At 37.9% G+C, this 17,626-nt stretch overlaps 1 protein-coding gene and 1 long non-coding RNA gene across 4 annotated transcripts; both read right to left on the bottom strand.

Moving 5' to 3' along the window:
* Nucleotides 1-6,195: 6,195 nt before the first annotated feature.
* Nucleotides 6,196-9,616, bottom strand: LOC311302481. Of its 3 annotated transcripts, none has more exons than XR_014629574.1 (4): nt 8,368-9,372; nt 7,945-8,047; nt 7,025-7,121; nt 6,196-6,518 (listed from the first exon to the last, which is right to left on the bottom strand). It is a non-coding gene; the product is annotated as an uncharacterized lncRNA (long non-coding RNA). The 3 variants fall into 3 exon arrangements; XR_014629573.1 differs by lacking the exon at nt 6,196-6,518 and adding an exon at nt 9,467-9,616 and having other exon boundaries at nt 6,821-7,121; nt 8,368-8,441; XR_014629575.1 differs by lacking the exon at nt 6,196-6,518 and having other exon boundaries at nt 6,826-7,121; nt 8,368-9,365.
* Nucleotides 9,617-13,399: 3,783 nt separating this feature from the next.
* On the bottom strand, nt 13,400-17,247 carry mipb (major intrinsic protein of lens fiber b). Its single transcript, XM_084427132.1, has 4 exons — nt 16,362-17,247; nt 15,943-16,107; nt 15,763-15,843; nt 13,400-14,825 (listed from the first exon to the last, which is right to left on the bottom strand). The coding sequence occupies exons 1-4, from the start codon at nt 16,719-16,721 to the stop codon at nt 14,640-14,642; spliced, it is 792 nt and encodes a 263-aa protein (XP_084283258.1). The 5' UTR covers nt 16,722-17,247; the 3' UTR covers nt 13,400-14,639.
* Nucleotides 17,248-17,626: the final 379 nt, after the last annotated feature.

The raw sequence follows: 17,626 nt of genomic DNA, 5'->3' as shown, positions 1-17,626 counted from the left end.
AATGATTCATTTTCATTCATATGCTTTTATTATCATATCTGTTCCTCAACTCTTTTCAACTCTTCTTTGGATCTTCCTTTTTTCTTCTTCATACAAATGAATTGAGAAACACAGTACATGTGCTTACGACGAATAACCAGTTTAATATCCATTTATGGCTGCTTCAACGGAAGAGCTGGAGTGAATCCAAGAGTTCATGGACATGCAAACAAACCTATGCAAATGAAGGGAATGGAGGGCATTTGGGCTTTATATATTTTTGTGAGTAGGCAAACTATCACTATGGAAACTACAGGAAGTTTTATGCATGAGGCCTCAGACCTCAATCCAAATGAGCACCTGTAAACGTCTTCACAAACAGTCCTCCAACCAGACCAAAAGCTTATATGTGCATTGTGCAATGTTCTTTTTCTTTTCTTTCTGGACAATAGGCCTTCCTTTTGTGCACCACCTACATGTCAAGTTGGAGAAATGAATACTGGCTGATTATGAACACATTTATGACCTTCACTGTATTTAGGCAAATGAGTGTTCAAATTAGACATATGACAGTTCAGGCTTTAGCTGGTCAGCTTAAAGAGACCGTTCACCCTAAAATAAAAAGGAAGTGATTATTTACAGCTAGTGTTGTTCTAATGCCGCTCTTTTCTTTCTTTTTGTCATCCAAAAAGTAAGAATGGCATACTGTACTAGAACAACTCCAGGGTGAGTAAATGAACAGACCTGTTTTCTGCTATGCTGTAACTACACCATTAGGTGGAGAAAGTTTATTGACGGTCATCCAGTCATCATTACCATTGACGGTAAGGGTGAATTCTGATTAAATGTTTTTTTGCAAGCAAAATATAAAATAATGCAGTTTTTTTGTTTTTTATTACATTAGATTAGATGCCTCATGTATAAAGCTGCAGTATCTTGTTTATGTTAAATAAACCTGCTCCAGAATTAGGGGAAAGTGGCACACAGTTTTACTCAGCAAGACACACGGTCCGATGATATGATACAGAGATTGTAAATGCTCATTCACAGCCATCAAATGTATCAAAAAGCAAACAAATGTATTCATTTTGATATGTACTGCAGTGATAGTCAAAAATGATCTTGCTATATAAAAAGTATTTGTGTATGGTGACATTTTATGCTCGTGCAAGCATACTAAGTGTTTTTTTTTAAGTACACTAGGAGAAAGCATTGTGCGCTGATGTGAAGCAGCTTACGTGCACAGTAAGATCCATGTGATGCAACAAATGCTTCACTACAACATATTTATAAATACTTAAATACTCACATTAGCAGCTGTTGCTGATGATTACCATGACAAGTCTGCGCATTCACAATATTGGAAAGATCAAAACCACAGATGAACACACAAAAAATGTATTGGCAGATGCACCACAAAGTTTGGTTTGTCGTACCTGTCAGACAGTTCTACATTTGGAAATTGGGCCTATGTAAAAAAGTCGAAAATAGGAGTGTCATGCTAACAACATTGTAAACCATGCTAGCAACATGTTTGCAATGTGTTAAATCATTCTAACAACGTGATAAATCATGCTAACATGCTACATCATGTTAGCAATGTGTTAAATCATGTTAGCAACATGCTTATTCATGCTAGAAATGCATAAATCCGAGTCTGAGGACATGGGCAGCTCCGGGGAGAAAGTCACGGGTTGCCATCTCGTAATTATGGTTACGACATGGCATGAAAGCAGCATAAGCTCATTGTTTTGGTTCAGAAGGGAAAAGGCGGCTGCTGTTTGTTTGCGGCGCTCTGTGCCTGTGTGTCTTCAACTCTGCATCGCTTTACTCAATGCGATGATGGCGTGTGATGTCTGCAGGTGTGGAAATACATGTTGACAGGCAGGTAGGACATCAACATTCAGACTGAACAAACACTTTTTGATTCTGAAACTTCCACAGAAGATATTTGTACATGCTTTAATATTTAGACCACTTTTATCATTGATTGCTATCAGGATGTGAAGAGAGATTCAACCAGTAGAAAAGAAAAGAAATGTCCTACCCTGCTGTCACAGGCTGGTTGCAGCAGAGATGAAACTGGATCTAAGTGCAGCAGTCTTTATTGAAAACAAAATCAAACTAACAGAAACAGTCCGGTTTCTCTGAAATACCAAAACATGAATCAGTAAATAGCAACGGCGATAGACAATTGAACGGGCCCATTTCAGAAAGGAGGTTAAGTGAACACTCAGAGTATGTTAACCCTGAAATGAGGGAAACTGTTTCAGAATGGGAGGTATGCCAAACCCGAGAAAGCAGGGTAAGTCAAGCCGTTTCTGAAAGAGAGGTAACATATACTCAGAGTCAGTTACCATGGTAACTTTCTCTGTGAACCTATAGCCTGGTCAGGAGCAGGTTTTCTTAGATAAGCCCAGAGTTTCTTTAAGTCTCCTCATCCTCCCCCTTTTTAAACCATAAACGGTGTTTAAATACTTAATTTATTCATTCATGCTACAAAAATAATCTTAATGCAAACGGAAACAAGATTATTTATCTGGGGTATTTATCTTACCCCATTGGCAGATAATTAGCAAAATAAGAAAAATGCCCTTAAATTATTTTTTTCCCCCAGGAAAGACCGAATACCTTGTGTCATTTTTCTTATGTAGAAAATGCATCTTGATTTAAGAATCTTAAGATATTTTGACAGGAAACACCAAGACAAAAATGCTAAGTAAGAAAAGCCTTTTTTTTTTTGCAGTGCAGAACGTTCATTCATTGCACATTTTTCTGTATAACATCGGGGTGGGGATGCAGAGCACATTAGTAAGGCAAGGAAAGTGTGCCTCGCTCTCACGCTCTTCACGAGAATTTTTGTGTTGTTTCCTGGGCACAAACCCGTGAGAGCCATCAAAGAGGAGATTCAGATTGCAGGTCAGTGGTGTAGAAATCAGTTTAAATGAGGATAATCTGATAAATGACATTCACTTGATAACATCTTGCTGCAACCTCTGGAAGTAACCTAATAATTAGGATTTCCAATGTGGTTGGATGCACTGATGACACACATATTCCCATCACTGCTCCTTCTGAAAATGAAGCGGATTACTGAATGGAATGGAAGGATGCCAGATGGACGGGTAGAGATATATGCTGTAACCACCACCACAGCTGTCAAATAAACACAAATTATTCACAATTTATTTGGTCATCTTTATTTCCTACAATAAAAAAGCAACAGTTATTATTTTTGCTGTTGGATTTTAATATTCTTCCAGTAATTGGTATTGTGGCCGTCTCCTCTTCATCCCCCCATTTTGCGAGCCTCTGCCTTCTTGCTGTTGGCGGAGTAGAAGTCAAATGTTAATTTCTTTACCCTAATTAATAAATGGAACAGGTTGGATTAGAGAACATTTAATTATGTGAAAAGAGCATTAGACTATGTGGAAGAAGCTGCTGCACACTGATTGATATTTATTTAATATGTCAAATGTTTGTTCATGTAGCCATTAACCTTTTATGCTTAAAGACACATCTCTTTGACCTAGCATTCACATAATACATTATAGACTTCTATAATTTAATGTTAGGCTGCATAGATTAGGTCAGCCGGAACCGGGAACACTTCCCATAAATCCTGATGTACTCGTTACATCATAAGAAGAATGGCATCTACGCTAATTTTAGTGTCTTTGTTTATCCCGAGGTTTTCCCGCAGCCTGCCGGATCCAGGCCGTATCCAGATCTGACGAAGGACCTTCGCCTGGACAACGCAGTGCTGAAGTGCCAACTAGCCTCTCTCTATGGAGGATTCCTTTACCACTCTACAGATAAAGCGTTGTCGGGAAAATTCGTTTTGCGTACCTACCCCGAAGTGACAAAATAAAATAAAATTCTGTATAAAAATTTATAAAGAAAGACCAGTACTTTGTTTAGGCTTGGTTTGTAGGGAATTACAAACCTGCGCACATATATTCAAACGCACATAACTATAGAACCAATTCTTAATGCGCATGTGATCGCCATCAGCGTTTATCACAGGTTTGCGTTTAAAGTCTGTGTAGAGAGAATGGTGTCGTCTTAGCGGCCCCTAATTTAATAACAAATGATCGTTGCGACGGAAGCGAATCAATCAAAACTAACTTTAGCTGGAAAATAACTTTATTAAAGAACCGCTATAAAGCCAAAACAATCTCTGTTACCTTAAATTATACGTTTATCTCTGTAAAGCTGCTTTGAAACAATCTACATTGTTAAAAGCGCTATATAAATGAAGATGACTTGACTTGACTTGACTTAAAGATTTAACTGATTTTTTTTTTTGTTCATTTTTATAGTTAATTTAAGTTGCTGCCCTGTTCTTTTTGTTTTCTTTTTTTTTGACTGTGGGATGAGTATTAGTTCGATAACTTACCGTTCTGTCAATTTTCACCTGATAATATTACAGTGATTAAGAATTATACTTACGTAGAGTCTGACATATAAATGAAAACCAACGCAGAAGTATAAATTGGGCTTAATCAACTGTGTTCGATGTTTGAACCTCCTTATTGAAACGGTCCCTGAACAGAACTAACTATATCAGTAACCATGGATACAAACTGTAACGGAATCTGGAATTTCTCTCACTGGAACAGACTCGGGAATTTCACACTCAGGAACGGACTCTGGAAGATCACTCACTGGAAGCATTGTGACCACTGGAATTGGCAATGCTGTAATCCTTGGAGAGGGAATTTTTCTCACTGCTGTTAGATCTATCTGTAAATGGTCTGTCGTTCTGTCATGGGCTGGTTGCAGCAGAGATGAAACTGGATCTAAGTGCAGCAGTCTTTATTGAAAACAATATTAAACTAACAGAAATACTCAGGTTTCTCAGAAATACCAAAACGTGAACAGAACAACCACTGAATAGCAACGACGACAGACAACTGAACAGGACTAAACACAGGGCTTAAATACACAGCAAACAATAGAGGGTAAATTAAGTAGACACACACACACCTAAACAGAACTAACTCTATCAGTAACCATGGATACAAACAGGCAGGGGATGGAGGAAGAGTGAACTAATTAACACACTGACAGCAAAACACTAGAACACAAATACAAACATGAATCAAAAACACACTCAACACGTGACACTTCCCTCGATAACTTTCCTCTGTCTCGTTCACTCAGATGTGCGCCATTACTTACGTTGCACGAGTGCCCACTTCTGGCAGGACCTTTGCAATGGTTAAATGGAGCCCTTGATCACTGGAATCCACAATGAAGCTGATTTATAGTTTACAGTTTTTTTCCTAATGAATTTGTTTTATACACCATTCTATAGGCCTGTATGTAGGCCTATGCTTGGGCAGTTGGAGAAAATATTAAAACATTTTATAACAATACAATAAACTATAACAGTCAGCTTAAGGCAGCTACAAGTACTTTAAGATTAAACGTCTAAATAACTCCAATATCATACAGAGTTGTGATCTACTGTGACGTCACAAGCATGTTGCATTGTGGTCTATGGATCTGCCTAAAGTGTATATTACAAGTACTTTAAGATTAAACGTCTAAATAACTCCAATATCATACAGAGTTGTGATCTACTGTGACGTCACAAGCATGTTGCATTGTGGTCTATGGATCTGCCTAAAGTGTATATTGAGTAGACTCAGGCTGCTTTCCAGTCCACTTTTAGACATGCACTTGTGAACTTCCCTAAGCACTTCTCCTCGGGGGAATCCCTGCCGCCATTTTGAAGTGTGTTGCACTTTGTGAAGTGGACGAGGGAAGTTTATATGGACAGACCCTCGCTCCCTCGATTTTGACAGAGTCAAGAGTCAAAGAGAGTCTAAGAGTCTACTTCATATGTACACTTCATATGTACATTATGAACAGCTCCATATACCACAATGCAACACGATTGTGACGTCAACACATATTGCGTTTAATTTACCCCACCACAAACAACTCTATAATATATTAATAAAAAAAATAAACAACCTATATACATATAGAATGCTGCATTAAACAATTTCGTAAGGGGAAAAAATAAATAATAAATCAACCCCATTGTGGATTCTAAGTGATCAAGGGCTTAGCACGTAACACGTTCCAATTCAGCCTATTGCTGAGGTTCCGCCAGTAGTGGGCACTCATGCAACGTAAGCAATGACGTACATCCGAGTGAACAAGACGAAGGGAAGTTAAGTGAAGGGCACACTGTAAAAAATAAAAAGTTGAGTAAACTTAAAAAAGTGAAGCAACCAGCTGCAAAGCATTTTTGAGTTTACTCAACTTCAGTGGTCGAAGTTCATCCAACTACCAGTCCAACTCAAAGAAACGAGTAAGCACAACTACAGAGGTCCTGAAGTTCAGTAAACTCAAAAAAGCTTTGCAGCTGGTTGCTTCACTTTTTTAAGTTGATTCAATTTTTAACTTTTTTAAGTTGATTCAACTTTTTTACTTTTTTAAGTTGATTCAACTTTTTCAAATATCTCACCCAGATACTTGTACAGCCTTCACATTAAGAATCCAAATGCAGGGAGTAAACCATACTGTAAATACAACACAATACAAAAGACATTGCTATCATTACAGAACTTATTTATTGACAAATATTCTGCAAAACAACACATTTTCTATTTGCATTAGGTACACATATTTTAAGGTGATGAAGTTCTATTCCACTCTTCAAGATTTATTTAAAAAAAAAAAAACCACTATGCACAAAATTAGAGTACAAACTGGAATAAATAAATGCTCAACCTTACAATTATCCATATGGATTGCAGCTACTTGGACAATCTTTTGAAGGACTATGCAAAAAAAAAAAAAAAAATCAGCCTTGCGGAGCACTTTAGGTCAAGATAAATAAACGGGTTTTTTTTTCTAAACAAACTAAACAATTTTTTTCTTAACCAGTTACTACTGGTGTATTTTAATGCTTTAGAATAGTTAACATTGGGGCCATAAATCAAGCCAAAGAGGAGAGTAACAACTGTGGCAAAGGTCTTGCACATTATCTGGCCCAAACTGCTCTTATAGTACTACAGAGAGGCACCTTATATTTGGGTTTGAGTGGATAGTGGCAACATCATCTTCAACGATAGTTAAGGTCCTCATCTTCTCCCCTTGTGAATGTCTTCTGGCTCTGTGTCCTGCAGTAGAAAATAAATCAGCATAAAATTAGGGTAATTTTTTTATTGTATTGAATTATGTTAGACCACAGAGTGTTCCTAAAGGTATGCTCATGTAACTTCACTTGAAAAGTAAAGGTGGTCATGTTTTTTTAAGCATGTTCAAATTCAGCCATAGAGCTAAAACTGATAAACGGAAAACATTTTCCCAACTCCAAACAATGCCATATCAGCATTGATGTGATTGCCTGTGGCATTCGTCCACAGCAGAATCCACGGCCATTCTGATTTAATGTTTTTTTTAGTTTTAGTTTAGTTATTTTAGGTCACCCAAAATCGTACATGTATTAAGGCACACATTCTGTTCATCACCCAAAACTGGTCATATTGCATCAGTGAAGATTGGTTTAAATCACTAGAGTCACATGGATTACTTTCATGCTGCCTTTTCTTGTTTATATCTCCTATATTCATATTCTTTCATATTATATTAATTTTATTTACTCTGCTATTGCTACATTACTGTTTAACCTTATGATTGTGCACTGTATTGTTTTAACAGGTTAGATATCAGAGGGAATGTCTCCGGACAGTGTTGTGAAGCAGTAATTTTCCACTGTCTTTGCTTTGGTAAAATAACAGCTTGTTGAATTTGTGCTATCAGATGAAGTCAAACTGATCACTGAGAAAGTTTCAACTACAATTATTTAATAAAGTAATTTTTACCATGACTTTGTCTGTTGATGATAAGTTTTGTATATCACACAAAACCTATCTCTTAACAGCATCTGGTAAATAGGTGAAATATATCAGGTGTGAGTGTATATGCTGATGATCTTCTTACCAGGCAAGTCTTCAGGATGTTTCCAGACTTTTCCCTCATAAACAAAGGCAGACCTTTAAGAGTTGTAGACTTTCTTTGAGGAAGCACATTGGAGTTTCTGTGTCTGAAAGACAGAAAAACAAATATGGAACAAGTTATATACAAAGTGAAGCATGGGAATTACCTTGAAAAAGAGATGGCACCCTTCAGCCTTTAACCAGAGAGATATGATCACATGCAAAATAATTACTTGATGATTAAGTGAGGATCTTCATCTCCACCACTTGCTCTGTACAACTAGATGTGTATTCATTTAACTAAGAGAAAAAGGTGCTCTTCGGATCAGTTTGTGTGATACTGTAATACTCAGCAGAGACCCTAAAAAAAAAAAAAAAAAACATTGTTGAACAGTAAGAAACAGTAAGTAAATTCAGTTCAACTCACCTGATCTTTTAAAAAATAAAGGCCACTGTTTTAGCACATCCAAGGATCTTGTCACTGTACTGATGTTCTTTAGTCTAAAAAGGACAAATACAACAGAACAAAGATACATAATTTTATTAAACAAAACAACAACAAAAAAATCAGTTACAGTTAGTAGTTAATTTAACATGTAGCAAAAATAATACAGAAAATGAATAATCAAATGGAAAAAGAATCAATGCATAGGTTTCACTGTATTTACAGCGATTTTGTCTTTTGTTAATTGATTAACATTAAGGATTTAGCCTAATATTTAAGGATACACAATATTTTTATCCTATTCACTTTAAAACATACCGCACACATACTACCCATTCTATTATTTGATATGCAAAGCTAACATACATATTTTTAACATAACACATTAGTTTTGCATAGGCTTCTATTATTACATTTTTCCTCTAAATTGTATTGTATTTAATTATATTGCACTACTGTAGAATGACTGAGCCTCAACCTAAGCATGTACAAATTGTAACTGAAATTTGTATACGTGACAAATAAACTTGAAATTAAATTGAACGGACTGCGGTCACTTTAAGAGCTCATGGATCTAATACTGAAACATCTAGGTTTCACCAAATTGGTTATGTTCACTTAAGACATTGCCGACTGTGTTTACTTGAGTACTTTTTTTGTTTTGTTTTTTGTTATTGACATAATTGTATGTGTATGTCATTATTAAATCGCAATACGCCACGAAAGATAGCTGAATTCGCACTCAGATTCTGTCCGAGTCCGAGAGAAGCGGCAGAATGTCTCTCAATCAGCGCAAGCACCGCATTTAAGTCTTTATTCACGACTTACTGAGCTTAACATTTTTAACATCTTTTAAACACCATGCACGTCCTTGTCCTTCTTTTTCAAGCATGTTTCCTCACTCTAACGTTAGTCTGGGTAACTTTAGCACGTTAAGTAGCAATGTGCTACGTGGATAATCTCTAACAATAGAAACTTATCGTCACCACAAAATATATCTTTTAACATAATACTATATTTTATCAACATATGTGTACAATTTATAGCCTATTTTCATTCATAAAGCTTAAAGAAAACTTACCGCAATCAGATGAAATCCAGTCCTTTCGATAGCGTGGTTGGAGGAGGAAACCCCAAGTAACGTACAGCGAGACAGACTGCGCATGCGCGATGACGGGAAGTTAAACGTTCGAACTATGAAATCAAAATATTAAGTTTTCTCAACTTAATTGTTTGTGTTTATTGGACAAAATAGTAGTGCACTTGCAGTTAAATAGTTTTTATAAGTAAACTCAACATTGCAGTAAAAAATTTGCCCACTCAACTTAAAATTTTAAACTGAGTTAACAATTTGCAAGTTGGATTTTTTACAGTGCATGACATTTTTGGACTGGAACGCAGCCTCAATCTCTCTGTCAAAATCGAGGGGTTGAGAGTCTGTCCAAATAAACTTCTTCCGCACACATTAGACGAAGTTGAACACACTTCAAAATGGCGGCGGAGATTCCCCCGAGGGGAAGTGTTTAGGGAAGTTTGCAAGTGTATGTCTGTGGAGTTAAACACAGCCCTGGAGCAGCTGATTGAGATTTTGTGAGAAATCGGGTCTCCATCAACTATCAGTTAATCCACCTTATTTTGCAACGTAGAAGTAAAGGCGACCTCACAATACGACTTTTGGCTGGATTTTGCTGTTGCAGAGAGATGTCCAAGAATACAAAATAATTTATTTATTCAATGGAACACAAAACAAGATATTTTGATGCATAAAGGACATTTGATGAACCACATAGAATGGAGAAAAAAATATTATGGAAGTCAATGGGGTCCATCAACTGTTTGGTTACCGGTGTTGTGCCCGAATTTCGACCCCCGCCAAATTATTACCCCCCTAGTATTGGTAGGTTTAGGTTTAGCTGTGGGGGAGGGGTTAGGATTAGGGGAGGGGTTAGGATTAGGGGAGGGGTTAGGATTAGGGGTGGGGTTAGGATTAGTACTGACTTAAACGAGGGGGGGAATAATTTGGCAGGGGATCGAAATTCGGCACAACACCTGTATTCTTATGTGTCTATTCAAATATCTTTGTGTTCAGCATAAGAAAGAAACTCATATATGGCGGCAAATCAATGCCAATAATTACCGAGCACACAACTGATGCTAGCGCGCGCGGTGAATGACTTCCGCGAGAGGATAACAGATCTACACGCGAAGAAACGGGAAATCGCGAGCTCATTCAAACCCTGCGCGCACGCATGACATCATCTCAGCACGCAATACAAGCCCTCGCGCGCGCGCATGATCATTCCCCACGCGCTCGCGCTTTATCTGCTCTCGCCTGCTGCTTTTGCTCGCTCGAACACTTTTATTTTTGGCAGTCGAGGACTTACTGTTTTAATAAACTCAAATGTCATTGGTTACTTTTCCCCTTTTCCAGAAGTCAGTTGCGATTGGACGCCTGTCCAATGACTCGTAGCCTAATTCACTTGACTTGAGACATGAGACATCACTTCATTTGTTTTATTTATTGTGGTTTATTAATGTGTAATGTGATTTAATGCATTGTTAATATAGAATAGATTCTTACTAGATACTTTATTAACAGAAAGACTTATTGCATTGTGTTGTTAAGAGATATTTAGCCTATGACGCATTTCCATGGTTATTAGCATTGCAAATTGACCCAAATTTGTATACATTTTATATTTATAACACTGTGATTTGTGTTATTGGCATTAAAATACCTAAAAGAAATTGGAGAAAAATGGGAATGTAAAGTCATACAGGTGAAACTCGAAAAATTAGAATAAGTTCATGTGCAAAAGTTCATTTATTTCAGTAATTCAACTTACAAGGTGAAACTAATATATTATATAGACTCATTACATGCAAAGTGAGATTTTTCAAGCCTTTATTTGTTATAATGTTGATGATAATGGCTTACAGCTTATGAAAACCTTTTCACAATATTCTAATTTTGAATTTGTTTCTAATTTTGAACTTTTTCACAATGTTCTAACTTTTCGAGTTTCACCTGTATTTGCTGTATATCACCACTACATTATCACTATACTCCCATTCACCACTATTTACGTTTACCCAACCGAAATTATATTGGTTCTGAGAACCTCAGAAATGTAAAACGTGTCCATTAAATAGTTGCAAATATAACAAGGGCTTTGGATGAAAAATACATTACTTGTTTATATCAATATTCAAGAGTTGTTGTGTAAGCTTGTTGTTATCATCCTGTGTATTACTATTACGTCAATTTTGAGTGGTTTATTATATTTTCTATTAAATGTAAAAGGGATTCTGGCTTCTCAAGTTAAGATACAGTACACAGCATAAATGATTACACCCCTCTGAAACCCAACAAATTCAGAATTTTTTCTTTATCTAGGACATATTTTATTTTTTATTTTATTTTTTAAAGATATGTTATGTTCAGATGGGGTGTAATCATTTATACTGTGTACTGTACTTGCCTCATACTTTCTCTTATTAGGTTATTAGCTTACAAAAAGTTAGATGGTTAAGATCACTATATAATATTTTAATATCTAATTTGCTGTGTTTAATAATTTGCTGGGTTTAATTTTGTTCCTCTATATTTTGTAGCAAATTCTGAAAAGGCATTTGTAAGCTAATTCATGCTGTGTACTGTATCTTAACTTGAGAAGCCAGAACCCCTTTTGCATTTAATAGAAAACATAATTAACCACTTATATTACCTAAAAATTTATTAAAAAATTGGTCAATTTGCAATGCTAATAACCATGGAAATGCATCATTAGTCTGTAGCCTAAATATCTCTTAACAACACAATGCAATAAGACTTTCTGTTAATAAAGTATCTGGTAAGAATCTATTCTATATTAACAATGCATTAAATCACATTACACATTAATAAACCACAATAAATAAAACAAATGAAGTGATGTCTCATGTCTCAAGTCAAGTGAATTACGAGTCATTGGACAGGCGTCCAATCGCAACTGACTTCTGGAAAAGGGGAAAAGTAACCAATGACATTTGAGGTTATTAAAACAGTAAGTCCCGCCCCTCGACTGCCAAAAATAAAAGTGCTTGAGAGAGCAAAAGCAGCAGGCCAGAGCAGATAAAGCGCGAGCGCGTGGGGAATGATCATGCGCGCGCGCGAGGGCTTGTATTGCGTGCTGAGATGATGTCATGCGCGCGCGCAGGGTTTGAATGAGCTCGCGATTTCCCGTTTCTTCGCGTGTAGATCTGTTATCCTCTCGCGGAAGTCATTCACCGCGCACGCTAGCATCAGTTGTGTGCTCGGTGATTATTGGCATTGATTTGCCGCCATACTCATACAGGTTTGGAACAACTTGAGGGTGAGAAAATGTATGACAGAATAAAATTTTTGGGTGAACCATCCCTTTAAGTATGACACCAGGTCAGCGACTGTAAATGTTTGCACTACGAGGAGTCATGAGCGAGGAAACACACCTGTAAAGGGAACGAGGATGCGCAAATACGAAATGAGAAGCACCCCAAATATCTTTTAGTTTGTGCACCTCGTCAGCGTTGTGTTGTAGGCCTATGTCCGCTGCTATGATAAGAAACCTTGTTGTGTTGAGCGAGCAGAAGAGCACCAAAGCAATTCAGGTAATCTTACAGTCCAGCAGTGTGAGCTTGCCCTAAGCTGTTTTCTGTGAATTTGCGAGATTTCTGGTTAATTAATTTTGCGCTACAAATCATTGGGGTTATAACGACAATACATTAAAATAATATGGTAAGAAATACCAGTTTGCAATATCAAACAGCATTACATGATTTCTACAACTAAAAATAACTGGAAGCTGATAATACCGGAAACCAGACACGTTATATTTTCAAATGGCCGCGGCCTCTGTAAAAATTAAGTGGTTATAGTAGGCTATATACACACAAACATTAATTTAAACATGTATATAATTGTTTACTATATAATATTAAACAAATTGGACATAATGTAATTTCTTTCACTTGATAAATAATTGTTTACTATAGCCTACAATATTAAACCTTGGACATAATGTTATTTCTTTCACTTGATAAACTTTTAGTCGATGGCAAGCATAAGGGAGGGACATTTAGGCCTATACCATTTAATTGGACAAGAAATTGTAGTGCAAGATAGTCATCATTTTTCTAAATGTCATTATGTCTCATTAAACCCCACCATCATAAATCTCTAATCGCAGCTGAATATTTTGAGCTAGGGTTAGATCATAAAGAAACTGTTGTACAGCGCCATCTAGTGTTAATATTCATTCATGCATAATTAATGAGCAAACCACTGCATGTGTGCAATGCATGTGATATATTCAAAGACCCTTTTCTTTTTCATGTATTTATTTGCATTCAAATATGATTCATATTGCTTTTTTTTTTTTTTTTTACCCAGTCATGGATGCTATCCTCAAACAAGATTTAATGAAAGGCAACAGACACTGTAAACTTGAAGTAATTGCAAAGACTGGTGGCAAGGACTGGTGTCATTAAAAAAAGCTCAGTCCACGGGTGGTTTGTGTGAAAGTTAAAAAGGAATGGAATATCATTGCAAACAATACAGTTTGGGGTGTCATAGAGTCCCGTAAAAATAATAATAAAAAAAAAAAAAACATGAGCATTGTACAGACATGAGCGAGCTGTAATGATAAAAACCCAAAATAAATGCTCAGTTGACAGACACACAAACACTTGGTCATGCACAAGCTAAACACATGTAGCCTACATACCTGTGCATGTTCTGCCTCACACTCACACACACACACACACACACACACACACAAAAATACCCACACAGTTGCACTCACTTGCACACCCACATGAACTCTCACGGAAATTAAAAAAAAAAACTTGTGGAAAAAAATGTGAAACCCTGGTTAAGTTGCATACATCCAAAATTATTGGTGTTGTAGAAAACAAAATTGAAAATGAATTGTGAAAAGTGAAGTCAGATGAAAAGTGAAAAGCATGTCTAAATAAACTGCTCTAGCCCCTCCCACACCATAAGCCCCACCCACATCCACCTGAACCCCTGCCTCAGCTCCGCCCTCTGCCCTGCACTGATACTAGCAACACACCTATAATATTACACAGAGGACTCTACGTTAGTGTAGATATGCGACCCTCTGAGTGGGTTTTTATTTCGATATCGTTTTAACAGGTGTGTTGGCTGTTGCTCGGGGCGGTGAGATGGTCCAGTGAGGTAGAGCCAGACTTCGGTCCCCAGGTTTTCAGCAGGTTTATAGGGTTTGTGTCTTGAGCTCGATGGGCTCCCCGCGACCATCCGTCTGGTTCTCGGCCTCGGGGGGCCGGCTGCCCTTGAGAGTGGCTAGCCGCTCAGAGAGGCCCCTCATACGGGGGAACAGCATGTAGTCGTACAGGATGGCCCCCATAGCACCACCAATCATGGGCCCCACCCAGTACACCTGACAGAAGACAAGAGGAAGGAGGAGGTCACTAAATGATCTTGTCTATCTATCTATAGTTCTATAGTTCTATCTATCTGTATTCTTCTATCTGTCTGTATGTCTATCTATCTATCTATCTATCTATCTGTCTATCTATCTATCTATCTGTCTGTATTCTTCTATCTGTCTGTCTATCTATCTATCTGTCTGTATTCTATCTATCTATCTGTCTGTATTCTTCTATCTATCCATCTGTCTGTATGTCTATCTATCTATCTATCTATCTATCTATCTGTCAGTATTCTTCTATCTGTCTGTATGTCTATCTATCTATCTATCTATCTATCTATATCTATATCTGTCTGTATTCTTCTATCTATCTATCTGTCTGTATGTCTATCTATCTATCGATCTATCTCTATCTATCTATCTGTCTCTGTCTGTCTGTCTGTCTGTCTATCTGTCTATCTATCTGTCTGTATTCTTCTATCTGTCTGTCTGTCTGTCTATCTATCTGTCTATCTTTCTATCTATCTGTCTGTATGTATGAATGTATGTATGTCTTTCTATCCATCCATCTTTCTGTTTTCATCTGTCTGTCTGTCTGTCTGTCTGTCTGTCTCTCTCTCTATCTATCTATCTCTGTCTATCTGTCTATCTATTCATCTGTATGTCTGTCTCTGTCTTTCTATCAATCTTTCTGTCTGTATCTTTATATCTATCTGTCTGTCTGTGTCTTTCTATCAGTCTTTCTGTTGGTGTATCTTTCTGTCTATCTGTCTGTCTGTCTGTCTGTCTTTATCTATCTATCTATCTATCTATCTGTTCATCTGTCTGTCTCTATGTCTATATCTGTCTATCTATTTATGTCTTTCTAACTAATCTTTCTAAGTATTTTCGTGACCTGTATTAAGGGGCAGTTTCAGTATTTTATGGGTCGTGGTTTTTTTCTTACCCAGTGGTTGATGAAATTCCTCATGAGAACAGCAGGACCGAAAGACCTGGCTGGGTTCATACCAGCGCCAGTGTAGTACATCTGATTCAAACACAAATAACATGGGACATTTTCAGTGTACTGCACAGTAAAAAAACCTCAAACAGAAAAAAGAGTTTATTCTAATACAGTCTTGCTCACCCCCATCAGGTGGCCCATGGTAACAGAGAAGCCAATGGACAGAGCGGCAGAACCCAGGCGCCCGTTCCGTCTCTCGTCAGTGACGGCGAAGACGCAGATCACCAACTGCATGGTGAGAAACACCTCCACCGTGGTTCCCATTCCCAGACTGATCCCGGGCTGCAGCTGTACACACACAAACAGGTACACGGAAAAATATGGATGAAGGTTGAACTCTTTCTGTAAGGGCCTGTTAGTATGTGCTATATACAGTAAGTATCATTTAAAAAATGCTCTTTTAGACTCACATAAAAATGTGCATTTATAAAAAATTATATAATAAATAAAAAATAAAAAAATCTGATTTTTCTATCAAGACTAAAATCAAATAAAAATAAAAATAAATCCAATATAATTCTTGTTCTTGGAGTCCCTCTTACCGTGTTCATTGCCAGTGTGCCTCTCATGTTGTTGGGTGTGACTCCGTAGAGGGCCGCGGACCCTGCCATGGCCCCCAGGCACTGGGCACAAATGTAGAAGAAAGCTCTGAACAGGGACATCTGAGAGCCCACTAAGTAGGCGAAGGTGACGGCCGGATTGATGTGTCCTCCGCTGATGTGTCCGATGGATTGGATGAGTGTGGCGGCAGCGAAACCGAAGCAGAGGGCAGTGTGGAAGACGTGGTACGGCCCCGAGGTCCAGCGCAGCGCTGCGCCCATCCCGAAGAACACGAAGAACATGGTGCCGAAAAACTCGGCAAACACCGCCCGCCAGAACATCATAGAGCGGAACTCCCACATCGTGACTGAAGAGATCCAACTACAACGAAAACCCAAGCTTTTTTTGAATTAGCAAAACTGGCTTTGGAAGTGTCTTAAAAAAAAAAGAAAAAAAAATGGAATTGTCCTTGTTAAGAAGTAAACAAAAAGTAAAATCCTGTGTGACTTTTTAGCTAGTTGAGCTGAAGCTGCCGGAAATAAATAAATGAAAAAGGGAAATGATGGCAAAAATAGTGATGAACGTCCACCCTAATAGATCTAGCCGTTAGCTAAGGCTGTGTGGGAAGCCGCGAGTAAACGGTCACACATGTAGCCGCGCACGGGTCGCCTCCGCCGGTGTTGTTTCTCTTCGCCTGCACAACACCCAGACTGCTAAAGAAACATGAGGTGTGTGTGGTTGTGTGTGCGTGTGCGTGATGAAAATTTGGAGGGTTTTGTCAGAGAGACCTGAACATCGATGCTAAAGGCTAAATCTACAGGGCTAATTCTAGTTGAGCGACACAGAAGAGGTTACGGAGCATATCCTGCCCACACCAAGTAGAGCTGGTCTGACGGACCACAAAGGGGCCATGGGGGCATTTATAATGGCCCCGGGGCCCGGCGTGACGACATAATCCCCCCCGGGAGGCAGAAGCTAAAGGGGGCATCCCATATCAAGCACCCTTCACTCACTGCGCTCTCCATTAAACTCAATCAGAGTGAGATTAAGACAGGAACATCGGGCTCAAAGTCAAGGGGATGTGTATCTCTGTGGGGCTCTAAAGTACAAAGCTGATCCACCAATAAGATTTTAGTGAGGCACACTTTGAGATCATGAAATTTCCTTTCTAAAAGGATGTAAGCTTATAACATGTCTAAGATCTCTAACATCAGGAAATGGTTTAATGGTTTAACTTTAATTTATTGCCATAGGTTTAACAGGCGAG

This window comes from Rutilus rutilus, assembly GCF_951802725.1.
Source record: "Rutilus rutilus genome assembly, chromosome: 13".
NCBI lineage: Eukaryota > Metazoa > Chordata > Actinopteri > Cypriniformes > Leuciscidae > Rutilus > Rutilus rutilus.
The sequence above is the reverse complement of the archived record's forward strand: the minus strand, read 5'-3'. Positions and strand labels throughout refer to the sequence as shown.

Excerpts from the sequence above, each read along its gene's own strand:
- mipb (XM_084427132.1), bottom strand. The coding sequence starts at position 16,721 with ATGTGGGAGTTCCGCTCTATGATGTTCTGGCGGGCGGTGTTTGCCGAG. Across the intron at positions 16,108-16,361 it reads GCACACTGGCAATGAACACG|CTGCAGCCCGGGATCAGTCT; the intron begins GTAAGAGGGACT and ends GTGTGTGTACAG. Across the intron at positions 15,844-15,942 it reads CCATGGGCCACCTGATGGGG|ATGTACTACACTGGCGCTGG; the intron begins GTGAGCAAGACT and ends TGTTTGAATCAG.